The sequence below is a fragment of the Micromesistius poutassou genome (genome assembly GCF_964030765.1).
Source record: "Micromesistius poutassou genome assembly, chromosome: 11".
Classification (NCBI taxonomy): Eukaryota; Metazoa; Chordata; class Actinopteri; order Gadiformes; family Gadidae; genus Micromesistius; species Micromesistius poutassou.
The window spans coordinates 6,867,673-6,895,322 of record NC_140281.1 but is presented as its reverse complement, the minus strand read 5'-3'; the positions used below and the strand labels follow the sequence as shown (position 1 = coordinate 6,895,322).

At 42.5% G+C, this 27,650-nt stretch overlaps 3 protein-coding genes across 4 annotated transcripts; 1 reads left to right on the top strand and 2 right to left on the bottom strand.

Moving 5' to 3' along the window:
• Nucleotides 1–238: 238 nt before the first annotated feature.
• eci2 (enoyl-CoA delta isomerase 2) lies at nt 239–15,406 on the bottom strand. The gene is made up of 11 exons (XM_084475353.1): nt 14,674–15,406; nt 7,213–7,274; nt 6,720–6,823; nt 6,477–6,575; nt 5,172–5,360; nt 4,646–4,715; nt 4,183–4,285; nt 3,954–4,074; nt 3,757–3,846; nt 2,054–2,197; nt 239–1,205 (listed from the first exon to the last, which is right to left on the bottom strand). The coding sequence occupies exons 1-11, from the start codon at nt 14,727–14,729 to the stop codon at nt 1,050–1,052; spliced, it is 1,194 nt and encodes a 397-aa protein (XP_084331479.1). The 5' UTR covers nt 14,730–15,406; the 3' UTR covers nt 239–1,049.
• Nucleotides 15,407–15,625: 219 nt separating this feature from the next.
• LOC311355538 (cyclin-dependent kinase-like 2) lies at nt 15,626–19,686 on the bottom strand. 2 transcript variants are annotated; one of them, XM_084475297.1, is made up of 6 exons: nt 19,632–19,686; nt 19,387–19,465; nt 16,989–17,180; nt 16,292–16,461; nt 16,089–16,201; nt 15,626–15,818 (listed from the first exon to the last, which is right to left on the bottom strand). In XM_084475297.1, the coding sequence occupies exons 2-6, from the start codon at nt 19,456–19,458 to the stop codon at nt 15,796–15,798; spliced, it is 570 nt and encodes a 189-aa protein (XP_084331423.1). In that variant the 5' UTR covers nt 19,459–19,465; nt 19,632–19,686; the 3' UTR covers nt 15,626–15,795. The 2 variants fall into 2 exon arrangements, with proteins under 2 accessions (XP_084331423.1, XP_084331424.1); XM_084475298.1 differs by lacking the exon at nt 19,387–19,465 and having other exon boundaries at nt 19,632–19,666.
• Nucleotides 19,687–20,737: 1,051 nt separating this feature from the next.
• rheb (Ras homolog, mTORC1 binding) lies at nt 20,738–23,839 on the top strand (the record flags this gene model as incomplete). Its single annotated transcript, XM_084474936.1, has 8 exons — nt 20,738–20,789; nt 21,508–21,579; nt 21,854–21,921; nt 22,055–22,137; nt 22,788–22,844; nt 23,131–23,178; nt 23,325–23,406; nt 23,747–23,839. 8 exons carry the CDS (start codon nt 20,738–20,740, stop codon nt 23,837–23,839), a joined length of 555 nt encoding a protein of 184 aa, XP_084331062.1.
• Nucleotides 23,840–27,650: the final 3,811 nt, after the last annotated feature.

The following is a 27,650-nucleotide window of genomic DNA, read 5'->3' as shown; positions in this document are numbered from 1 at the left end:
AACGACAAGCAGGTGAAAGAGATACATTTAGCCCTCTAGCCCAATAGACCCCCATTCAATCTGCACTCATGCAATCACCCCCAGCGGAGTTTTAATGGAACTCCAACCAAGTTCGATACAATAGGGCTCAATAGCAGTGCCAAGGCTCGCCGTAGACGGGCCCTGCTTTAGTGGATACACATCACCTTCTGGTGGTTCAAACGTGACACTACACACAGATTGATTCAAAAAATTCAACATCAGTCAGCTTGATTTAATAATTCCAAATGCTTTAAATTTAAAGTAACAAATAACAGTAGTCCTCCTTTATGGACTTTTTGATTTTTAACAAACTACTACATTTCAATGGTGGTAATCAACAAAACTACACAATCTAATTAAAGTAAAAAGCAGTCAACAGCATTATTGCATAGTAATGTTAAAAGCATTAGGAGTTCAATTAATTTGAAGAAGCCAGTAAACTACGAATGTTGTCAACGAGGTGCCCCTTTCAGTTCTTCATACATAAAGCATAGCTGCAGTCACAGGGCAATACAAATATGGAGGGTTTAATTGAAAATGTATTTCCAATACTTGACTCACAATCTTGTGCAACACAAAAAGGCAACAAAGTGTTATTGTTTGAGAGGAAGGCAGGGAGAGAGGGAATCCTCCTGCTCCTTCGGTCCCCAGAGTCGACTCTCACCGTCTGACACAGTCATATGTTAATGGTTCTTGCTAAAAGAACCATTGTTACCATGCTTTTCATTACCAAGTTGAAGATATTCTCTCAGAATCTCATGTCCTTTCTTGGTGTGTGCATGTTAGGAGCAGGTCCATGTTCTGATTCCAGTCCTTGGATGAACAATTATATATCCAAAATATATCAAACAGCCTATATTGTTTTGAATCTATATATCTTCTAACCCCATCTCTACCCCTCATGCATCTCGACGTTGCCTCACGGTTGCTCAAGGCGGCCATGATAAAGTGGAGTTCACTTCTCTCCCTCATGCTCCCAAAGTCCCTTAGCCTGAAATCAAACACCCACCACCACCTCCTCCCTGTCTCTACAACTTGGACTTGCCCTGGAAGAAGCCCATGATGGCGGCCATGCACTCGTCTGACTGCCAGCGCTCGACCAGCCGCTCCACCTCGGCATCGTTGGCCGCGTGCAGCCGCTCCAGCTCCACCGAGCGGACCAGCTGCTTGGACAACGCCAGGGACTGAGGGAGAGAGACAATGCGTGTTAATGGTGGGCTATAGGTGGGCTGTACACAAGCACGTCAAACACTGGAGGGTTTAGTGGCATCTAGCAGTGAGGTCGCAGATCCGCCCACCCTCCTCCCATTGACAGGAGAAGCTACGGTGGCCTGACCTGGCCTGTAAGGTGCCAGAAGGTACTTCCAAAATGATGTCATTGTCTACAACAGCACCTAGTCAAGTGTCAAGTGATGAGGTTGCCCGAGTAACTTTAGGTCAAGGCTGACAAGTAAGACAGCGCTTATGAATGACAATTGAAAAGGCGGCCTCGCTAGAGTTGTTGGATGTTCTGGATGGTCCTATGAACCTTCATCTTATTGATCCCACCTCATTTTAGATAAATGGTTGTGATTGAATGGTCTCACACTGGGCAGAAATATTTCTGTAGGGGAGGTAAAACAGACCTTATCTGCAGAGCAAATACACATGAATTTCGAGATACACCCGCTTCCCAGGCCAAGTCTGTTCAACTAGATGCCACTAATTTCTACACACTTCACCTTGGCTTCAAGTATGCATTTACTCCAAAAGTGCACGTGAATGTGTGTCTGTACATGCAAGCGTGTCCCTCTCTGTGAAGATACTGTGAATATCAGTATTCACAGTATCTGTGAATACTGATAACTAATATACCAAGTTAGGTGGACTGTGATGCCTTGAGCTCTTTTCTCTAAGGTTAATGGATGAGCTTTCTTTGGACACACAACCAGCGTGTCCTACCGATGCTCCAGCTGCTACACGGCTACATCCCAACAGAGACGTCAGTGTTGACAGTGATTCTGTAATGTCAGTGTCTGCTGTGTGTCCATACGTTGGGAGGCAGCTGGGCGTAGGCCTTGAGTCTGGTCCACACCTCCATCTGGAAGGAGGCATCAGGGAACACCTCAGTGACCAGGCCCTGATCACAGGCCTGGGCCGCAGTCAGCTTCTTGTTGAACAGCAGCATCTCACTGGCCTGGGGAGGCAGAGAGACATAGAAACAGACTGTTACGGTAGGGTAGCTTCTGCTTAGGGTTAGGGTCAGTACTGACGTCACACAGAGGGGGCGGTGTTGAGGTGCAGTAGCAACAGCTGAGGGGGCAGGGGAGACTCAGAGTTTGAGACTGAGTGGAGAGTCTCAGGAGTTCAGCAGGTGAGATTCGGTGAATAAAAGTAGCCAGATGGACACACATTGCTCAGTGCCACTTCTATGAGAAAATCTTTTGGGATTTATATATACATGAATTATTAAAAACATCACATTTAATGAAGACTTGGGCCCCGTCCCATTACTGTCCCCTTAACGTGAACACTTGCTTTGAGTTCCCTCCACAGTCAAGTCCCCTCAAAGAGGGAAGTGAGAGTGAAGATCTTTCCAGATGAAATGGGACACCACTATAATTAATATTATGCAAATGAGCGTAGCGAACATGCTCCCTGACGTGTCTACACTACAGGAAGAAGCCTACTACAATTTTCAATTTTCAAGCTTGAAAATGTGACCCTTGTATCGAAAATAAGACGACCTACACATCCAGATCGTATAGTTAAATCCAGTCTATGGTTAAATAATTTAACATAAAGTATAACTGAAACATGGAAAAATTGCCCCTTGCTGAGTTCGCAAGGTATCCTGGGTAATCCGCGAGCTGGCTAGCTGCCACCGGAGGGTGCGGGTCAATTCAGTCTGCAAAGGTGCGGCACGGGTCGTGTTTCCACCGCCAAAAGTGGGCGTGACCCGGACTGAGTACCCCGTACTCGTCTCACAGTACTCCTCCATTGAGGTACTGAGACGCCTGAAAGGGTCCCGGCAAGTTTGAGCTACACACACCGTCCTTTGACAGAATCGTCCTGGGGGATAACAAACAAACACAGTACCCACGAGGTATTTCTGGACAATGCCGAAAGCTTTGCTTATTGAAGAAAATGTTGAGCAAAAGTTTGCCGTTCTTCTTGGACGTCCTACATTGTTGCTTGATCTTTGTTCATTGTGTGCGTTCTTCTTTTTCCTTGGATTTATTAGCAGGCTACACTGTGTCGGGCTGCTATGAGATCACGATGCTTACGTAGCTGCCGTGGCTATTGCCGTCCGGCTTAAACCCCGCCCACCATAAGCGTGCTGGCGGCGGTGGAAACTCGAGCCGTAACTGAGCTGGGCTATACCGCACCCTCACTACTTGGCTGAGGCGTGCTGGGTCCAAAGCGTACCTGCCAGTGGAAATGCACCATAAGTATTGGAACACCCTACCGCTCCACGGGAAAGGGCAAATTCTATGGCTAGGGCTAAAATCTAGGACTAGGGGGAATAATGGGACGGGGCCTTAAAGCTTCATATTTGAAGCTTTAAGGCCCATTAATCATTATGGGCCTTAATCCATTAATACATTTTAAGTATTTTTATTTTATATTAAAAAAATTATAATTTATTTTTAATCATTTAATTTTTCTTATCCTCAATTAGCATGCTATTGTCTGACCATGAAAAACTGTAAAAGGAGGTGGTTATTCTGATTGCATGCGAGTTAAAGTGCGTACCTTCGTGGCCCCCATAATCTTGGGAAAGGTGTATGAGGAGCATCCCTCTGGACTCTGACCCAGCTTGCTGAAGGGAGTATGGAAGGTTGCCTACCCCCCACACACAGAGAAATACATTTGAACACAGACCGACAACGCAGTATGGAAATGAATTGACTGATTTGTTATGTGTTATATGATGATGCATAACAACGTACCCTGTCTGTAGTGTACACCAGATCAAACAGCGGCAGCACTGTTACTGACACGCCCACAGCTGGCCCGTTCACCACGGCAACCAGAGGTTTAGGAAAGACTATGTAAGCATTGATGTAGTTCCTGTATACACAGCAAGTGAAGAAAATTAACATTAAGTGCACTGTGCAGCTGAAGGTCAATATGACAATAATCTGTCATCATCCACTCTGTTAACCACTCTGTGTTCACCTCAGCAGATCTCCACTTTTTTTCGCCAACGCATCAATTCCACCTTCTGGGATCTTGGTGAAGTTGGACAGGTCATTCCCACTGCAGTAAAAGTCGCCAGCACCTAGAACGAACGCACACACACACACACACACACACACACACACACACACACACACACACACACACACACACACACACACACACACACACACACACACACACACACACACACACACACACACACACACACACACACTAGTGTGGTCCTACGATAGCTAAATTATTAATTTGACCAAACACAACATGTCTAATCACCATGCATTTACAATTTACAACTTTGAGCTTTGTGGACTGTGAAACCATCCTGATATTCACGTTGCATTTCCCAATAAAACTATATCTCCAGAGTGAAACAGAACATCAACGTGTGAGATGGTCTCACGAGGCTGTGTGTGGACGTGTATACACTGTAATAACCAACCAGTAATGACTGTGAGCACAGAGCTGTCCTTCGCTGCTTGATCCAGGGCAGAGATGATCTCATTGTACATCTGAGAGGTGAACAGAAGGAAGGGAAGACAGTTGACCCTCTTGGTTGCTACAACATGTTTAATAATTCTACGAACAAGCCGATTCAGCTCCTTCAAAAGAAGACCTGTAATGCTAACTTAAAGGGACTAGGTGTAGGATTTTGGAATTAAAAATCGCTTTGCCTAGGCGATACATACGTAGTATTTTAACATTAAAAAACTCAACCTTGACCTACACTCTTAACTGCATAGAACCAGTTATGAAAGGAATAAGGAAGGAAATGACGTTGAAGCGGATAACAGATAAATCATAACTTGTTTACAGATTATTTATGTGATTGTTCTACTGGACCAACGAAGCTCAGACTCCAGTGCTCTGAATGCAAGAGCTGGAGAAGGCTGCAGTTCACACACCGGCCAGAGGGGCCAGTAATGAGAAGGAACTTCTGATTCCTGAGTACCGTTTAACACATTCACCTCTGTGGTGATGGCGTTCTTCTTGGCGGGCCTGTTGAGCATAATGGTGGTGATGTTATCTTCAGTGGTCACCACCAGCTCTTTATATGCGGGGCCGCTACCCGCAGCCTCCGCCACCACCTGAGCGGACCCTCCTTCCGCTGTCACCAGGGAGCCAATCAGGTCACAGTACTGCTGCCTGGCTTCTTCCTGATTGAAGGAGGGAGGAGTAAAAAAAAAAAAAAGCAAATGTGAGAAACATCCATTTCTTTACTTGTTATGTTTCCTTTAATCCAAGAAATCGCTGCAAACTAAACATTGCCAACAGGATTAGAGTTAATATGCATTTGGACAGAGATGTTCTCGCAACCCTGTAAGGGACCAAAGCCCAGGCTGTAGAACACCGTATATGTGTTTATTTAGATAGATAGATGTATACTTAATTGATCCCCAAGGGGAAATTCAAAGACACAGTAGCTTGAACACGTCTCACACACAGCATATACATACAACATAGACAAGATTATAAATTAAAATATCCACATGGATAATATGGACGATAAAAATGATGCCATGGTGCTCTTGGAGAATGTGTGTCATGGTGGTAGTGCAAATAAGTACGTACAGCAGTGCAGGGATAAAATCTGGAAGCCAGCATTAAATATGGACAATAAAAAGGAATAATGTAATCATATTAATAATTTAAAAACTTTACTTTTTAAATAAAGTCTAAAGAAAGTTTAAAGAAAACCAGTATTAAATATGTAAACAGTATTAATGTAAACAGTAGTATAGACAGTCCAGGCCAGGGGAAGGAGGGAGGGGTTGTGCATAAGGACTAATATAACCAGTAAACAGTGTAAGAGTAAACAGTGGACAACAGTGGTCCGTAATCTGTTTACGGGAGGCAGTGGAAGTTGAAGGGGTGGGAAGGAAGGTAGACAGATATATTTGCATGTAGAGAGGGTAGTAATCCGACTGCACGTGTTCACTGTTCCTCACCGCCGTGTAGGAACATTGCTACCTTGTGGTTTGAGGCAACCAAACTCAAGCCTTGTGTTAAAGCTAAAATCCTGTGTTTTTGCCCTTTTCCCCACTATGTTAACGTTCCACTCTGTGGTGACGCTGGTGGCATACTTTTCGTGATATCTGAGTGTTTTATACGAGGCAGAAAGTTAGAGAAAGTTTAGCTTTTCAACTATAACTTGCCTAAGAAATACCATCTAGTTGACCAGGGCAATCACACACCAGGTTTCTGGAAGATAATCTAAGGATCTGTTAAAACATGGTGCATTGGTTCTGAGAGAAAGGTTCAGAGGAGATTACCTGAGATATGGAACCAAGGGACTTCCATGCATCCCATTTTGCTTTTTTGACAAAGTCTAGCATCCCAGGTTTCGACGTGGTGCACTGTCCTTCAGTGGACTGGATAGGTGGTCGGCGGTTGTTGGGGTTGATATGGATAAGATAGGATGGAGGAGGATAGAATTAGAAGAAAAAACAATTCACTAAACTTAGAAATCATGTCATGTACGACTGAAGGGAGCCGTGTCGCATGATGGATGTTACCTGTTTGAACAGAGCATAGATTTGTAGTTTGACCATATTGCCTGGGTCACTCTTAAGGGTGGCCAGCTGGCTCTTGGCCAGGTTAAACTGCTCCACCGTAGCACCTGCAAACACATGGATCACTGCTCACCAATGGGACTTTTCAACCGATGGAACGTAACTAATGGACACAAAATGTCTGGGGTATAGTGTAGTAAAAATGAAGATAACAAACAGAGCATTGCCGATGCTTTGACTCATATATATTGAACACCCGCCTTCCTACCTCCTACCTAGGAGGCATAGAGCAGATAACTGCTAAAGCAACATGTGAGGTAATATTAACACAAATACATTTAAAAAGCAACAAAACAGTGGTGCAATATGACAAGTTCATGTGACATAGCACAGTCCGGCGATAGGACTTTTGTGCAGGCACATTGTGATGTCGATGCTGAAACGATGTGTTGCTGGCCCTTCTACTACATGAAGCTACTTATTTAGATGTACTCACCCATCAACGGAGAAGGGTTGGTGTGGAACTTGAGCTTGTGAACAGCAGTTGCTCGGCCAACCCTAGAAGAAGGAAAGTGAGACATGAACAGTTGTTGCTACAAAAATAATAAGCCTACCTTGTTGACAATCTATGGGCAAAACTGAGAAGTGGGAGTCAGCCCATGTGGTACCATACAGCTGCCGCAAGTTAAGTTTTAAAGTTGGATATTCAACAGAGAGGAAGGTAAGCTCACCACCTAGCGCTCACTCCTAACCACAGGGGATTTAACCATCCATATAGGACTGTTTGAATAACACAAAACAGATGGTAATGCAAAACAGTTAAATTATAAATCATCTGGGGACAATGCCACAATTTAATAATTTGTGGGAACAAGATAATTATGATGTGACCACAAATTAACAATTGTAAAAGGATTGTGTGCTGTGTTGGCTATTGTTGCATCAGGAGTTAGACGCATGTCAGCTATGGACAAGATAGAAGAAATATCGTTCTATTTTAACCTCAGAATGATTTACAATGACATTCTCAAGTCACTTGCTGTTAGGCATGGAGTTGTACTAAGCAATAGGCACTTCATTAGGCTGCTAAAAATGCATGGGTACAGACGAAGACAATATGATGACCTTGGTGATGTGATAGACTTTATCATGCAACAGCTGAAGGGAAATGGAAAACTGCATGGCTACAGATGGATGTACAGCAAATGCATGATACATGGCATTCGTGCAAAAAAGGAAGATGTGCGTTTTATTTTTGCAGCTCTTGATCCTGACTCTTCAGCCATGTGCCGTTCCTGGCGATTAAACCGCAGGATGTATTTTGCTGAAGGACCTAATTATATCTGGCATGCCGATTCATATGATCGATTAAAACCATATGGAATCTGCATCAATTCAAGTGCATTTTTAGCAGCCTAATTAAGTGCCTCTTACGTTTGTTTGTTCCCTATATAGTTCACTATATCATAAACACTATATAGGGAATAGTGAGTGAACGGGAACGATTTCGAACACAGCTATAGAGTATAACAGCACTGGGACTTTTAACTATACATGTATCACTCTATGCATGTATCGCTCTACGGGTGTTCTCATAACTGTTAATGTTATTAACGGTCTTTATGTAGCTTCGATTGCAACTAACTTTGCACAGCAAAGATTAACATGTTTCCAGACATAACATTTGAGTTGAATTACGAATGGTTGTCAGAAGAGGACCAAGGGAACGTAACGTAACGTGTATGTAGACCTATACAAAGTAGCAAGCGTGTTTTGCTTGGCAACAGTTCAGTCCCAGTCCAGTTGTGGATCTATTTGTGTTGGCGGAGCCAAATAAATCATTAATGAACAAACAAATCAGAATCTGTTGTTGCTTATTGTTAACAAATGGTTAATAAATGGTGTTTGTAGAACTGTTGTATAAAAGCACTTGACAATTAAGCAATATCAGAGCCCGTCTACGGAGAGTTTTGGCACTCTCTATTGAGCCCCATTGTATCAAACTTGTTTGCAGTTCCATTAGAATTCCACTGGGGGTGATCGCATGAGTGCAGATTGAATGGGGATCTATTGGTCTAGACGGCTAAATGTATCGCTTTCACCTGCTTGTCGTTGAAATATCGCAGATTTTATTGTAGATTCCGCAAGTTCAATATAGAATATAGTTCAAAAGTCGAATGAATGAGTACTTATGTCCTTTCGATTTCTTACAGTTTGGGCCGTTGTTGGTTGTACATGCAGGTGCGTCATTTCCACCGGGGACGCCGGGGACATGTCCCCATCACTATTTATAATTTTAATTTTGTCCCCACCACTTTTAAAAATGTGCAAACCAATTGACCGTTCGCGTTGTCCAATCACAAGAGTGGTAAGGTCCGTCAAGCTTGCATTTCGCTATGGCGACGAGACGAAATCAGAGGAGAGGAAATCTTAAAAAAAAACTGATAAGGGGGTCGGGGCTTGCGAACGGTCAATTGCGATGTGATAGGTGCGCGCGCACGATGACATCCTCAATAGATGAATAGGAGGATGTTAATGGATAACTAGCAGCTTGCAGTTAACTCTGAGTTAATATTGTGGTGAGCTGCACGGGAAGGACGACACGGGAGCCCAGGTTAAGCAGTCAAAGCAACTCCCGCGCCGCATACACCGCTCGGCAACGGGAGTTGTCTCTATGTACACCCAATAGAACAGAAAACACGGCACACCTGCCCAACACCAACAGCACTCTCACTCATGGTGTCGGACTAAAAAACTAAAGTGTCCTAAAACAATTGTCCCAGTATCCTTTGCGGCACCTGGAACACGGCGACCACGCCCACGGTCGCCACAATATCAAACATCGTAAAACAAGGTGATTTGTAGGTTTCTAATGCAGGATTGCACTTACAGCGCATTTTTGATTGCTGAAAAATGATCTGATATCGGTTCCAGCTTTTCTCTTAGACATGATGCAGGATGAATCCAGTCAAATAGCCTTGCAACTTTTTTTTTGTTTATAAATTATATTTAATGTCATCGCAAGGGGGAGGGGGGAGGGTAAACGTGTGCTGTCTGTACATAGCGTTATAATGGAGAAGTGGCTTAATTCATTTTCAAGACAGACAGCCAAAATTGACATTTTTATTTAGAAAATAGCCGGTCCTTTTGCTTTCTGTAAAAAGCATGTTTGTGACACTGGATAACTAAATGGATATGGATATATACATCATCTAGCCTGCATGTGGAGGGCCACATAAGGTAAGAAATTGGTTTACTTAAACTTTGCTGCTGGTTTTGCTTGCTCGTGATGACCTGGTCAAAGGTTACCCACGGTCCTAAGCTACGATTGTGATCTGATTCTGGTTGGTGCTCCAGCTAGTAGGCCTATGCATTGTAGATACAGATTGCAGCTACACACGGTGCGATTGCTATGCCAATGTGGTTATAGTTGTTTTGTCTGATTGAGATATGTGACGTTAGACATATTTATGTTAGGTATCCTAACATAAAAATGTTCTGAGTCTCGCATAACCTGTGTGATTATCCTAAACTGTAGGGGTTTTTATTTGCGGGCAGTTTGCTTATATGACGTTGCAACGAGTGAAGTCTACCTTTGTCCTTCGTGAGTGTTTACTACTTTACTGGTGGTGAGGATTTGGCAGATGCAATTCTCCTCTGGGCGCTTGTTTTTTTTTCTTTTTTTAATGCATAACATAGGCTACCAGCAGCCCTTGCTCTTCTTCAAAAGGCTGATACTCAGTACCTCGTTTCATTTCGTACCCCCTTTACAGTCTGGCATTCTTTGTCTGGTAAACTTTGTTGATGTCAAGAGAAGTGTTTAATTGCCAACACTGTTCTTTGTCCTATATGATGTGTATTAGTATTACATATCCCGAGCCAATACCCTGGTGTTTCCAACGCCGTTTGCAAAACAAGCCAAAACACAAACTGTGGTTTTCAACTTATTGTTCGATTTTCAACACCTGACAATACACTGTAGAGCATGGATCCTCAAAGTCCGGACCACAACTGTGTCCGGACTCTGATCAAATAATACTTTCCATATGAGGACCCACACACAGTGGCGGTTTTAGGCACGGGCGAAGCGGGCAGCCGTCGGGGCGGCATTACAGGGGGGGCGGCACGAGCACACAAGAAAAAAAAAGATCCGCACATTTTCTATTATCGATAACCCCCCCCCCCCTCAACAACTCCGCCAGCCAGTAATCATAAGGGTACCCAGCACTTTTCAAACCACACTCAAGCTTATGGTTATTGTCCCCGGCACTTCTAAAAACAAACTGACGCCACTGTGTACATGCAAGCATTCTGCTAATGAATGCTGACTTGCGACTACTTACGACTAGAGACCCCGCTTGATGGCATCTGAAGCAGAATCAGAAACATTATCTTAAAGAGGACTTTCCTTCGAAGTTAATTGACACACACACACACACACAAGTGCCAAAGTGAACTTAAAATATTCAATATTCAGCTGAATGTATTATCTTAGCCCCCCCCCCTTTTTGAATGTCACTTTCAAATTACTTTACCCTGAGAAAAGTGGATTTGAGGGTGAAACCCGTCGACTCCCATTCATTCTGCACTCACCGGCGAGCGCCCTGGCATGGACAGAGATGTGTTACCGCAACCAGTTCAGAAACCGAAAGTCACCAGAGAGTGCCAGTTCTCTTCATATTAGACATTCTCTGGCAATATCACACTTGAGGTCGTGCTGTTGTACTGAATATCAGCACGGCTGTAATTCGGTCGTAGAAGATAATCACAGCACGTGTGATATTGCTTAATTATGTAAGGGATAATGTATAGAACGCCGGTCATTATCGGGAAATAAGCCCCGACCGGGCGAACAGGACACCGACACGAACCGGCAACATTCTATACATTATCTCCTGATTGGCTGGGAGGAGGGCATTAACCCGGCAGGTTGCCCGCTGACTGAGCACAGCGTCATCAAATAGTAGATCAATACGCCGCATGTATTTTTTTTCTATCACAGAAAAGTCAAACATGAGGTCCATTGTAAAAATAAACCTTTTTTAAAAAGTTTCTAAAATGTGTCGGAAATCTATCGGAGGGTCAGTCGATACATGTTTCGCAAGCGAGATACAATGTAGCAACTACGTTATTAAACTAGTGATCAGATGCAGCCTTGTGTGGTTGCTATAGAAACTAATAAGCTACAGCTGAGCTAACGGGGAGCGTACCTATGTTCCCCGGGTCCCATGTTCCCCGTTCGCGATTATGTTTTTCGTAGGCGGAATTCGGGAAAAGTTCCGCCTCAAGCACTAGGAAACGACAGGCAAACTCACACGCTGACTCCTAACCCTAACCATAACCCTCAACCTAACCATAACCCTCACCCTAACCATAACCGTAACCCTAATATTCATGATTCTTCCAGATTCCACCTACGAAAAATTCGCTAAAGTTATTCACCGTAGTTCTAAAGGGGACTACTTTTTGAGGGAGATGAACTCAAACAGAGTATACATTTATTAAGCATGCAATACGAAAAAGAAAAATCAGAATTATTAAAGTATTTGAATTGTTTTATTATGTTGGCAAGCAAGAAGTAAAATAAACATGATGATCACCTCAAGGCAGGGCAATAAACAGTTTGATATGCCCGGCTCGTGGAAGGTTACCGCTACCGGTAAGCCGTCCACTAGCCGGGCATATCAAACTGTTTATTGCCCTGCCTCTCTGTGATTATCCCTTACTTATTACACGGCTACTTGCTCAAACAAAAAATAACTTCACACAGTGTGTCTTTTTACAATTTATTGTGTACGATAAGTTACCGGACTACTTGCAAAGTCATTATTTAAGCAATAGATCACGACAGGCTGTGGAATGTTCTCATTATACCACAGTTAAGGGGCGACCCCCTTAACTGTGGTATAATGAGAACATTTCACTGACTGAAGTGATCTATTGCTTTTATAAAACGGTTACGTAAGTATGGCGAAATTAAAGTCATAGACACCCTCCATTTTGAAAAATCGAGAAAGTCGGAAAAGCATTTTTTTAACAAATACAAAAAGTAGTCCCTCCTGGCTGCCTGCAAAGTGCGCGGCGGTTGCTATGCAACACACTGTAGCATCCTTCAGAGAGAAGGCTAGAGACGGTAGCTCGGTTCGCCGCAATTTAGCCTACCATCGAGTTCACTCACCGTGTGCCTATTGCTTTACAACATTTCCACCCTCTCCAGCAATCAACATATTTTTAGGTTTCAGTGAACTATGCTATTGCTTTTATATATATAAATAAACAACAGTTCAAGTTAGGCACAGAGTGATACTGAACTCTGTAAACTGAACGGGCGTCATAGCTGTGTGTATAGACCTCTGAAGAATAAGTCCCGCCTCCGAGGCACCCGTTTCCCTCTGCCAAATGTCTATGGGAAATAACATGGGGTTTTTGAATGATCGTCCATAACAAACTCTGTAGGTGGCGAAGAAGTAAAAGCTTCGTCACGTTTTCAACTACAAACTTTTTCCATCTGGTTTCCACTTGGGTTTTGGATTGTCGGGCCATTAAAGTAGTAAACGAGTATTAATGCTAACCGGGAGCTAGTTACAATCTGCGCAGACATTATACGTCATACTTGTTAGGGAGGAGGGAGTGCTCGCCACCAGTCACAACCTACTATGATGGTCATTTCCCACGTGATTTCAGTGGTCTATAAAACTTATTCACTGGCGAAGTTCAGCCTCTTTTCTCCACGACTTGACTTTTTGGTTTGACCGTGATAAGAGTTTGTTGGCTGTTATTGAGATTTAGATCGATTTGATCGATTTGACACATGGATGAGCAGCGTTGGCGCCCCCTCCATAGGCGGGCTCTGGTGCCACTGTCGGTGAAGACAAACTATGAAACATTGCCGTTGCTATGCAACCTTGACTGGGAGAGTCGTGACGTCCTAAGTCTGCGCAGATCCGCGTTAGCATAATGCTTCTTCATAATAGTTTACTACTTTAACAGCCCGACAATCCAAAACCCAAGTGGAAACCAGATGGAAAAAGGTTGTAGTTGAAAACGTGACACAGCTTTTGCTTCTTCGCCACCTACAGAGTTTGTTATGGACGATCATTCAAAAACCCCATGTTATTTCCCATAGACATTTGGCCGAGGGAAACGGGAGCCTCGGAGGCGGGACTTATTCTTCAGAGGTCTATACCACTCAATCTACCATCACTCAATATACAACAGTTGGGAACCAATCAGATCGCTTGATTTAAGCCACCCGTTTTATAATGAAAAATAATTCACCACCAGAAGTCGGGAAAGCCCATGCAAGTGAACAGAGCGTTCCACATCATTGAGAAGAGCCGTGTAATTAAGCATTTTATTTCTCAAATATCTTCATATCATGTGACCCAATGACTCAATAAGTCACATTGAAAATAACGTTGTATGCACTTGGCTACAAAAGTACACTGCAGGTCTCACCTGTAATGAGCTGTGCTAAACCAAACTAGTTGACGTATCACACAATGAACCAACAAGTGGTCAGGGGTCACAGAATGTAGAGCAAAGGTCGTCGGGACTCTAATGGCATGACATGACATCAATAACCTTACAGTCACGATAAAGGTTAAAACGATAAAAGCAACTGTCAAAGACTACTACAATTGAGCAGAAACAAATCATTAGAGGACCTTGTATTGAGCGTGGTTGTACTAGCTGCTACGCTAACTCCCCTTCATTGAGCTTTCAGACAGATGATGGCTAGGTCATTTAGCACTCAGTGACATTAAAAATACTAGTGTTATTATATATGTTTGACAGTTACTCCCTAAAAACAGGACCGTGCTACCTAAAGCTAAATCAGCTACCTTGCGCTGTAGGAGAGTAATGCTAAACGGTTTACCCTTGTAACACGCGTTTAAGTGGGTTCAGACAGAGTGTTCGGGTTCAGGCACTGTAAGGTGGTTCCGTGTTCACTTACCTCGACAGTCTGACGAACCGCCACGGGACAAACAAGCTACGAGCCACAGCAGCCATCTAGCAGTTAACCTCACACAGTGCAAAGTACAGTGGGTTCCCACCAGTAGGGTTGGCTCTGGGCTAGTGGACAACCGGGGGGGGGTGCAGGGCTCTTAAGTGTCACTCATTTCGGTCGTTTGTTACGCACTTCCGCCACACACTGTATTTCTCACGAGGAAAAAATCAAGGCTATATTTAATATGCCGCAGCGCCAAAAATTTCTCTGGCCACGCCGCTTTCACTATGGAGGAATCAAGCACGTCTTCCCTGGATTTCTTAGTCGAGCCTGCCACTTATCAGCCAATCAAAAAAAAGAAAGGGGCTACACAATAGCCAATCAGAAAATAGCACTATTGTATTTGGGTAAGATTTAACGCAGCAACCAATGGAAATAAAGCATATCCTGGGTTCGTGACTGCTATAACACACACACCATGACGGGGTTATGCTATAACACACACACCATGACACACACGCACACGCACACGCACAAACACATGCAGAAATTTAATAAATACTTTGTATTTGGTTGAATTGTCAGTGCCATGTGTCAAATATTTTGTGCAAGTCCAAGCAATTATTAATAACAACAAAAACACTAATAATAATATTATTAATGAAACACCCCCATTCCCACAGGCGAAATTACGAATACACGCCCGCCTCTATTTCTGAATGGTCCTTCACTTCACCCCTATCTTTGATTCTACTTTCTATGGATTCGACTACCGCACTTTTACTGGCTTGATATTAGCTGCTATGGTTAGGGTTAGGGTTAGGGGTTATGGTTGGGTTGGGGGGGGGGGGGGGAGTGCTCGACTATGTTTTTCGTAGGCGGGACTTTTCTTTTTTTTGGCACTTCCATATATATATATATATATATATATAACAATTAACTTCGACGGAAAGTCCTCTTTAAGATAATGTTTCAGATTCCATTGACAGTGTTCTGATTCTGAAGGCTCCTACTTATCTCTATGAGTGCAGCCAGCTGCTCGTCAGGCACCTTGTACTTCTCTGTGGGCTCAGAGAGGGGCTGTACCACAGGCAGGACCTTTGTCTCACACCGAGCCAGGTACCGACGCTACAGGACCTGGGTCATAGGCCCTGGCACAAGAAGGAGAAAAGAAGTCACAAATATACACATGCACAAAAGTGTTTCAGGTCTTTATAATAATAGTTTCAAATAAGGTCCAACTTCTACTATTGCAGTCTGCAGCAATCCAACCTAAAAATGTGCTTCCTGTGGAAAGAATATGAAGTGGGAGTGTGTACTATCTATCTAAAACAATTTATTGTAGGATTAATTTCTTTAAACAAACGTAAATACTATCATCACAATTACAAAATCATCATAATTGGTATAAAATTACTTACCGAAAGTGGCCACAATGTCTCGGACCAGAGCATGATAGGTATTCCCGCTAAAAGCATTCTTGTGTTTGGCCATGACCAGGATGGTGCAGCCGATGGCCCAAACATCAACCGGTCTGAAATTGAACAAATAACACACAATCAACAACGAATAACAAGGAGCAACGTGACACTTGAGCAGAAGGCCTTCAGCTGATGCTACTCACGTGCTGTACTTGGTTTCTCCAAGGAGGACCTCGGGGGGCATGTGTGCCCGCCAGCTGGTTGGATGGACGGAGGTCGCCTCCACCTTCCGACTGAAGCCCAGGTCGGCTAGCTTCAACACACTGGACCGGGAAACCAGAAGGTTGTCCGGTTTGATGTCCCAATGGATAATCTGGTGGAGATGGAATATGTTTAGACAAGGTTTGACCGGTTGATGTTTGGGCCATTGGCTGCACCATCCTGGTCATGGCCAAACACAAGAATGCTTTTAGCGGGAATACCTGTAAGTAATTATTATACCAATTATGATGATTTTGTAATTGTGATGATAGTATTTACATTTGTTTAAAGAAATTAATCCTACAATAAATTGTCTGAGGTTTTCAGTCGATTTTGTGTCTGTTTATATTGTATAATAGTCGTAGCGCAGATGAAACTCATTTTGAAGTAGTGCAGTCGGTCTAAAGCACTTCTTTAATTAACGTTCAGCTTGGGGATTGCAGGTTTAGAAAATAAAAGTCCTGCATGTTTACCATAAACAGAGACCGATCATTTGACTCATTATGTGGAGCAATGGCTTATGCTAATCAGCCTGACTCAAAATACGAGGGAGGACTTATGCTTTTTGCTCCTATTTTCAGCTTTGCCAGTATATCATTGTGGCAACATGCAACTGAAGTGAAAGATAAGACAACTTACGTTTTTCCAGTGGAGAAAGGGCGCCCCCTGCAGGATCTGGTATGTGTATTTCCTGACTACATCATTATCAAAACGGTCTCTGGGCTTCAGCTCCTCAACGATGCTGTGATCCAGAAGCTCCAGGATGCCGTAGAGTTTGCCACTCTCTACAAACCATCCCATACCTTTCAGGAGGTTGTCATGAGTTAAAGTCTGTTCAACAGAAAACCATAAAACATTTTGGGGGTTAATTTGACCCGATTCAATGTTGACAGTCTCTAAAAACATGGTTAGCATACTTTTTTCAGCTAGATGTTTTATGACTTTTTCTAACTCTATGGGGTAAACATGGCAAACATGAAATTAACAAAAAATGTATATTATTATTATTCTATAAAACCCTAATTTTTATCTTGTTTATGTTGTGGCCCATGATGCTGAGGGCACCTACAGGTTAATTTCTGTGTCTGTGTTTGTGTCCATCCATGGTTGTGTGTGTGTGTGTGTATGTGTGTGTGTGTGTGTGTGTGTGTGTGTGTGAGGAAACAGTTCCCACGAGATCTCTGATCATTCAAAAAGCAATGGGAGAGGCAGGACATATTTCCCACGAGAACTCACGTCTATAGGGTGGACCCTACGTCTATACGGTGGCCCCTACGTCTATACGGTGGCCCCTAAGTCTATACGGTGGCCCCTACGTCTATACGGTGGCCCCTAAGTCTATATGGTGGCCCCTATGTCTACACCGTGGCCCTACGTCTATATGGTGGCCCCTACGTCTATATGGTGGCCCCTATGTCTACACCGTGGCCCTACGTCTATACGGTGGCCCCTACGTCTATATGGTGGCCCCTATGTCTACACCGTGGCCCTACGTCTATATGGTGGCCCCTACGTCTATATGGTGGCCCCTATGTCTATATGGTGGCCCCTACGTCTATATGGTGGCCCCTACGTCTATATGGTGGCCCCTACGTCTATATGGTCTACGTCTATAGGGTGGCCCCTACATCTATAGGGTGGCCCCTACGTCTATATGGTGGCCCCTATAGGGTGGCTCCTATGTCTATATGGTGGCCCCTACGTCTATAGGGTGGCCCCTACGTCTATACGGTGGCCCCTACGTCTATACGGTGGCCCCTAAATCTATACGGTGGCCCCTACGTCTATACGGTGGCCCCTACATCTATACGGTGGCCCCTAAGTCTATACGGTGGCCCCTACGTCTATACGGTGGCCCCTACGTCTATATGGTGGCCCCTATGTCTATATGGTGGCCCCTACGTCTATATGGTGGCCCCTACGTCTATATGGTGGCCCCTACGTCTATATGGTCTACGTCTATAGGGTGGCCCCTACATCTATAGGGTGGCCCCTACGTCTATATGGTGGCCCCTACGTCTATATGGTGGCCCCTATGTCTATATGGTGGCCCCTACGTCTATATGGTGGCCCCTACGTCTATATGGTGGCCCCTACGTCTATATGGTCTACGTCTATAGGGTGGCCCCTACATCTATAGGGTGGCCCCTACGTCTATATGGTGGCCCCTATAGGGTGGCTCCTATGTCTATATGGTGGCCCCTACGTCTATAGGGTGGCCCCTACGTCTATACGGTGGCCCCTACGTCTATACGGTGGCCCCTAAATCTATACGGTGGCCCCTACGTCTATACGGTGGCCCCTACATCTATACGGTGGCCCCTAAGTCTATACGGTGGCCCCTACGTCTATACGGTGGCCCCTAAGTCTAAATGGTGGCCCCTATGTCTACACAGTGGCCCTACGTCTATATGGTGGCCCCTACGTCTATATGGTGGCCCCTAAGTCTATATGGTCTACGTCTATAGGGTGGCCCCTAAGTCTATACGGTGGCCCCTACGTCTATACTGTGGCCCCTAAGTCTATATGGTGGCCCCTATGTCTACACCGTGGCCCTACGTCTATATGGTGGCCCCTACGTCTATATGGTGGCCCCTATGTCTACACCGTGGCCCTACGTCTATACGGTGGCCCCTAAGTCTATATGGTGGCCCCTATGTCTACACCGTGGCCCTACGTCTATATGGTGGCCCCTACGTCTATATGGTGGCCCCTACGTCTATATGGTCTACGTCTATAGGGTGGCCCCTACATCTATAGGGTGGCCCCTCCGTCTATATGGTGGCCCCTATAGGGTGGCTCCTATGTCTATATGGTGGCCCCTACGTCTATAGGGTGGCACCAACTTGTTGTGTGGAGTTAATCACAACTACTCAACCTACTGCAATTGAGTTGTAGCTTTTTCACGTAATTGTACTTCTTTGAGTATTTTACTCAATGTGGCAATTTCCCTTTTACTTGAGTAGGTGATGAGATAAATTAAACACACACACACAAAGTAACTTTTTTGAATCCGTTTTTTTATGCATGCTTTTACTTTTTGTGTGACGACCCTCACTTGTGCAGGTGTTCGTGATAGTGATTCAGACCCGGGATTCCTCAGTGACATTTATTGCCTGCATTCACAATAAAACATTCCATAAGCTCCAACGCGACTGCATGAATAAGTCTCCAACGGAGATGGCCTAGTTTTAAGGTACGAGTAGCGCACTGGATGATCGTAACATTTACAATATTCACGAACCAGTTCCTCAACATTTACATTAGGAAATGATCACGTACCTTCATTCACTCATTCATTCAAAAAACATTCCATAAGCTCCAACGCGACTGCACGAATAAGTCTAAAATAACATAAAAACAAAATGAGAACAATGCTCTCCATTACACGTATCGAGCGTGGTTGCCGCCAAAACCATTAATTTAATTATAAACCCTGTTAACAACATTATACTTCGAGAGCATTAGTTACTAAACGTATATACATTCGTATTAAATCGACATTTGTAAATAAAACATGTTAATTTATTAAAATATCAAATTATACACAGAGCGCTCCCAAAACCTGCTTACCTCCAACGGAGATGGCCTAGTTAAGGTACGGGTAACGATAAAGCCCAAAATGCGTGAAATTAAATAGACAAGCAGTCACGCAGCCTCATATTCAACCTTGGTGAATGCGGTACAACATCGGGAACCTTTCATATTAACATGCCATATTAACAATGGCATGTTAATATTATAATTTTGTTTATCTCATTTTCAACTCCGTTACATATGTCATTATTTTGTCACTAGGGGCATACAGAGATTCAAGCAACGTATATATTATAATTATTAATTTAATCAAAATGAAATATAATTAATTTTTGATTAAAAATAATGTATGGGCATGACGACTACATCAAATATAAAAAGGTTTTAAATATAACCCTTTATCCACTAGATGGTTCTTCGTTCTGTTCAAACACAACCATTTGCTCAGTAATGAATATTGGTTAACTACGAACAACTACAGCCCTGTAACTTCCGACAGTGCCAAATCAAAGCGCAAGGGGGAACTAGGGGGCTTTACTCTGACAGATAGTACGAGCAAGCATCCAGCTGATGAAGCCGGGCTCTGTCTGCGTTAGACCCGCCTACTGACCGGAGTTGTCCACATCCATTGGCTGGAGCGTCAAGGTGTCAAAGTCTATGATGATTGTGATAGGACCAATCAGTCCATGTCCAGCAACCCATGGTCTTTAGTCCAATTGAAATACACGTCTATTATGGGAGCGACTATTTGCGTGACCAACAGATGTTGAGTACTCATTAATAATGAATTAGGTTTGAGGGGCGAGATCTGCCGCTGCTCGGCCCGATGTGTAGATGCTTGGAAGAAGATCATGCCGCAGCCAAAATCACGGAAAATCGCCGTATTGGGTTACAGATCCGTGGGTTAGTGACTCTTATTTCACCTTAAACTGCCCAATATTGGCCGACTTCAAGATAAAACAAAAATACGAAGCGAATGCTACGACGCATTTCTCACAACGCGCATCTGTACGCATTGTTTAATATATATATATATATATATATATATATATATATATATATATATATATATATATATATATATATATATATATATATAACTCAAATAGGCCAGATGGACTTGACATGGGTGTGTCAGTGTTAGCGAGGTCTTTCATCCTAGTAACATTTTTCAATAGTATATTCAACGTAAACTAAACTAACTAGTGATAGGCTACCACCACAACTATTCCAAACAAAAGTTATATTCATTATCGAAGTTTTATAGATTGGTCCACACGACTGGTGTAGCAGGGTGTAGTGAAGGATGTGCAGCAGACCAGTGATGCTGCGGTCACTACCTCAGAACACATGAAGGCAGCCCTCAGAGAACAGCGTGGTCACCAGTAGCCTATGCCAAAACTAACCGTATCCTTCAGTTGATTTTAAACATGTTGCACTAATAATGTTCCATGCGTTCTAATGCTAATGATATTTTTTTGAGTTGGTAATCCATAGTGCATCTCCATAAATAAAACTAATTGATTATCATCGTTATGACTCATAATGTTATGTTCATAATCCTAACTGAATTCTGAACATAAGCCATGTTAAAACGTTGTGAGTGTTTCTGTTTCTTCAGGAAAATCTTCCCTTACCATCCAGTTTGTTGAAGGACAGTTTGTGGACTCGTATGATCCAACCATAGAAAACAGTAAGTTTAAATATCATCTATTTAATAACTTGCCCTTTCCTGTACCCTGTAGACTTGTAAAATAAGGAAGAGAACCACAATAATATGACTATTATTGTTACTGCAGCCATGAGAGCTATCTGCTTTTGGTGTTTGAAATCCCTCTATTTTTGTGATATGACATTGCATACAACACAACAATCAATTTTAATCTCTCTCTCTCTCTCTCTCTCTCTCTCTCTCTCTCTCTCTCTCTCTCTCTCTCTCTCTCTCTCTCTCTCTCTCTCTCTGTCAGCATTTACTAAGACTATAACAGTAAGTGGTCAGGAGTACCACCTGCAGCTGGTGGACACAGCCGGTCAGGTGAGCACTCTCATCCAATCACAAGCCCCTTCTTATAACCCTCTTGTATGGGCTCATGCATCTTCCCTTCTATCTTTCAGTTATTTTTTTCTTTCTTTATTTCCCTCATTCTCTCTTTCTTTCTCTCTTTCAGGATGAATACTCCATATTTCCTCAAAGTTACACTATTGATGTGGACGGATACATCCTCCTCTTCTCTGTCACCTCCTATAAAAGGTCCGCTCTCTACCTGTTCAGTTCTGTCATTTTCCATCTCCTATTTGTCCCTTTCACTCCCTGCCGTGGCCAATTGTTCACCCCCCCCTTTCTTACCTCTTGTCTATTGATTGTGGTGTTGTTGACATCGTTATACTGTAGATCCTATTAGGCCCCGCCCTGACAAGCTCTCGGAGAGAGTAAGTGACCTCCTGTTAGTAGAGCGTTGTTACATCAGAGGCTGATGCTCACACAGATATAAGTGGTAGTATCCCAGATTCTAGATATCCCCCACCTATGAACTGACACAGTGTCTGTTATCAGAACAGTGCACAGCCCTGGATGATCAGAATACCTAATAAAAATAATGATGTTTAGTCTTTTATGACTCATAACTCACTCATTGGTAGTTAATGTGGACAATAATCTTACATCAGCTGGAAGTGTGTCTTCTACTCAAAGACCAGAAAGGACTATCCTTCTTGATGTTATTTGATGTAAAATTGAAAGGACAGCGATGAGCAAGATGTTGGAGTTGAATAAGTTATGATATAACTGTGAGGATGTGTAGCTGGAAGTGGTATAAACACTCTTGTCAAGGTTGCCTGCTTCATGAATGTCCAGTAGAGCGAGTGAACCATAAACATGATGATCAGTGTATGTTTTTTCAGTTTTGAAGTGGTCCGAGTGATCCACGAAAAGCTTCTGGACATGGTGGGAAACTTACAGTAAGTAAACCAAATCCCTTTAACCTTTCTCTTCCAGGGGAAAATTTATCCCCCAAAAGATTCCCAGATACACTTTTATTATTTTTTTATTATAATAACCAGGTATTTACATTCGGTCTCAGATGGACTTACAAGTCCATACATATGTATGCCTACATTGGCTGTTTCCACTCTAGTCCTCATTTGAATGTATCTTTGTCTTAATAAATCATTAGCTGTCTGTCCATAACAAAACCTCTCTCTCTATCTCCCTCTCTCTCTCCCCCCTCATCCCCTGTCCTTCCAGAGTACCAATCATTTTAGTAGGCAACAAAAAGGACTTGCACATGGAAAGGTGGGCAACTGTATCTTAATTCACACACAACTCCGAACTCATGAAATCTGTAACAGGAGTGTGTGTATTTGTGTGTGTATGTCCGGTTCTCCCTGGATCTGTCGCCGGGGTTGGTTCTAACGTGTCCTCTGGGGTCTCCATGGCAGAGTGATCAGCTTCGAGGAGGGCCGGGCGCTGGCCGAGTCCTGGAATGCTCCCTTCCTGGAGTCCTCAGCCAAGGAGAACCAGGTCGGGAACGCTGAACCCTGCTCATATGTTCACCCCAAACACCAACACACAGACCCACAAACCCACAAACAATGCTAGGAATATAACAAACGAGTACATTCGACTTTCACTTACTATTTCCTTTGTCGCTGTTAAGTGGAATATGTAAATCACTTGGTTTACCGCTCGCTAACTAAAAAACGATTTCCTATTGTTCTCACTGAGGAAAAGAGTTTTCACAGTTGGTACATACAAGTAAAATATACACTGGTATCATAACACATATAAGCAGACCTGACTGACTCACCCTGAATCGTTGTCTACTTCCTGTTTCCTGCGCCTGTGCTTCCTGTGTGTGCAGACGGCTGTGGAGGTGTTCAGGAGGATGATCCTGGAGGTGGAGAAGATGGAGGCGGGGCAGCCTCCCGGTCGCACTTCCTGTCTCATCATGTAGAATATCCGGACCTACGCCCCCTTCTTCCTCATACCTCTGCCCTCTTATTTCACTACCTCATTTTTCTCCTCCTCCTCCTCCATTCTCTCTATCCTGTCCTTTGTCTCTGTGTCTGTCTGTCTTTCTTTCTCAGTCTCTTAAGGTAGAGTTATGGTTGGACCTTAATGCAATGAGTCGCTTCGACACAGTTGGAAGTTTTGGTTCTGCGTCAGGTTTACGTTAGCTGACCAATCACAGCCCTTGCTGCTGCGTCGGCGCAACGCAAGGTTACAATTTTTGGGAGGCGCACATCAGGCCCTTGCGGTGGACGGCAAGGAGGGGCCGCAAGGACCTAATGGGTCCGTAAACCCTCTTGCGTTGTGTCAACCTCCAACCATAACTCTACCTTTACTCTCTCTCTGTGTCTACCCATCTCCATCGCTATCTCTCTCCCTTTCTCCATCTTTGGACCAAATACTGCAACCTTCGAAAAGACCAGCAATATTTTGAAATGTCCAATGAGGAACATTGAAAAGATTGCAATCAGAAAACAGCATGTGCAATAACCCTTGTTTTCAACCAAAGATTTTTCAGTTTGGTTTTAGTATTTTCCAGTGTGTGATCACTTGTTTGTGTCTTAATGTGTTTTTGATTTGTAAATGGGATTATTGTGATTTCAGTCATTGGTGGAAACCAAAAACTAAATAATTGTTGATTTCATCCCAAACTTCCATATTATTAGCCAATGTATATCATTTTTTATTTACATGGCATCAGACTAGACTAGATGATGACTTCTATGTTGAGCTTGTCATGCTGGGGCTTTAGAGTTACTGTGATTAGTTGATGCAGAAAGTGGGCTTGACTGACACCTGCCCGTTCCTGTCCAGCTGTGTGTTGGCATTAACTCAGTTTGCCCATAAGAAGGGAGGGACATTGTTATGATATTATTGGTTGAAACTTTAACCAATAATGCAATGTAAAGGAAGTTTGGTTCATGAGATTTGGATGTTACTTATTTACTTTTTTTCCAATAAATATAAATATGTGAATAATATGATTTTGGAAATTAGCTAACAAGGAGAAAAGGGAATTTTAACTTCCATTACAAATAATTAGCACGCTGGACTATATTTTAACATGATGTTGAAACCCACCAGACTGGTCACAGCAGATCTGGTAAACACACACACACACACACACACACACACACACACACACACACACACACACACTCTCTCTCTAACCTTTTACTTGAAATGGTTTTATATGAAAATAAGAACAAATAAATCCAGTTTAATATTGCTTTCATTAAGTCTGTGTTCTATTGTCTGTTTAAACATCTGATTGTCTTGAAGATGCCTGCTGATGTTATGTGATGGAAGTGTATCACTATTTCATTAATAGTGATACACTATGTTTTCTAGAGACTCATTATCAGTTGAGGTTTTAGAGTATTTCAACAGGGGGTGCTGTTGACTCAGAAATGTATTAAAACTTTCTGTTATTCAAAGTAAAGGAATAATCATAAATTCAGTCTAGGCCCAAGTCACGTGTACCCTTTGAGCTCAAAACAACCATAAGTTATATGTTTTTTAAATATATATATTCTATATATATATTCTATAAGTATAGGGGATTAAACTATCAGGATCCAAGTGGAACAAATTACTACTACTGTCTACTGTCTGAGTGCCTCCCCTCCTTTGTGATACTCATATACTACTATGTTATGTCATTTGAAATGAATAATATATATATATAATAATAATAATAATGATTAATAAATATGTCTATGAAATAAATAAATGAGGCAATAAATATATAAATATATGTAATTACATAAATTATTCAATATATTGAAATAAATAAATGTTTTCAAAAGTACTATAGTTGTTTAATTCAGGGGACCCTTATAATAATTATACAATGTAATTACTGGAATACAACCATGTTAAAGGCTACAGCATGTAGGATAGGCTACCAAGTCATCGATCTCTTACACTGAAAAGGCATGACCATTTACTTTATGTAGTTGAATATAAAAATATATAAAGGAAATAACATAATATTCTATGTTGTACTACACCTATATTCAGAGCATTGTGTTGAAAGACATTGTTTCTGTTTCTATCTTGGATTGGTAACCTCCACCCAAAGGTCAGAAAACAACTGTGAGGTGCATAGAAGCAGTTCTCCTCACACAGGGCAACCCTAACACACCAGGACCAACTCCAGCAGCACAGCAGGGAACAGAGAGCCTCCCCACTCTCACCCACATACTAGGAGCCTGTTGAAACCTGACCCACCTGACAAATGAATAACAGATTATTCCAAAAAACAACAAATGTTTACTTTCAAGCCAAACAACATTTCCAGACCAAACAGCCTATGATTATGTCAAATAATTCTATATTATTACATATAATTACATATAATCACATATAATTACATATAATTATAAAGATGTCGGTAAATCACAGTACTCTAATGAACAAGTTCAAAATGTCATCAGAAGCTCTGCAGTGGTTTACATCTTACCTGGAGGGGAGACGGCAATGTGTCAGGGTCAATAGGGTGAAGTCACATCTGCGTGCCAACAGCACGAGAGTACCGCAAGGGTCTGTACTTGGTCCACTGTTGTTTTCTATGTATATCAATTACCTACCAAACTGCTGTCCAGGTGCCAACTGCCAGATGTATGCTGATGACACTGTCATCCATGTGTCCACTAAAACATCCAGCCTGGCAGGTGAGCACCTGACACAGGCATCACTCAGCATCTCCAAATGGTTTGAGCTGTAGCAATTGATTCGGTAAATGAAGTAAAGTACCTAGGCATCATCCCGGATAAGAATTTAAAATGTGTTACTCAGATAAAGTATGTTGCAAAGAAGGTCAAACTAAATCTAAACTGTTTCCGTTTTATAAGAAGGGACTTGTCGTGTCAAACGGCCCAATTATTCATGCACGCTATGTATTTCTTTCATTTGTCATACTACATCACATCATGGTCACAAGCTTCTTCTACCGCATTAAAGCCTATCTTTACAATATACAATCAAACAATAAAAGTCATGGACCGGAAACTCATGAGATGGCATCACTGTGGCATTTAAACAAAAACACAACCTTTTCACCTTTGACAAGTTTATTATATTATATTTAATTATATTATATTTATTATATTTAATTTTAGTAATCTTAAATAGTTTTTCAAGTGTGTAAATAGTCATGTGTCACCACTGTAAATACATAAGCCTCCATCAGTGGTGATTGTCTTGTCCCAATGTACAAGGCATCTTTCGGCCAGTCTGTTTTCTCTGTAAAGGGGTAAAAACTATGGAACCTTTTACCCACTAATTTAAAACTAGAGACTAACCGCAACACTTTTAACAGAGAACTTAAACCATGGCTCAAATCAAATCAACAGTGCTCACACAAATCATTTACAACTGGTTTATTGTCTGATCATGCCGCCATTGCTTTACTCATGTATATATTTGACTATCATTATACTGCTGCTCTTTAACCACTGTATATAGCATTTTTATTATCGGTTTTTCCCTCTTTAATATTTTATCTTGTTTCTGTCTTTGATAGTTTTTTTTTTAAAAGCCTCCCATTGACAGCTGTTGAAAACTAGTATGTATACTAATTAGGCCTGGGCGATATGGCTGAAAGACACATCATGATATAACTTGATCATATTGATCGATATCGATAACTATTAATAATTGTAATGACCGAAAAAGACTAGGAATTACCATGCTAGATTTTAACACTTCTGTTTAACCCTTAATATGACCTTCCACTGTTCTTCAATGATAAA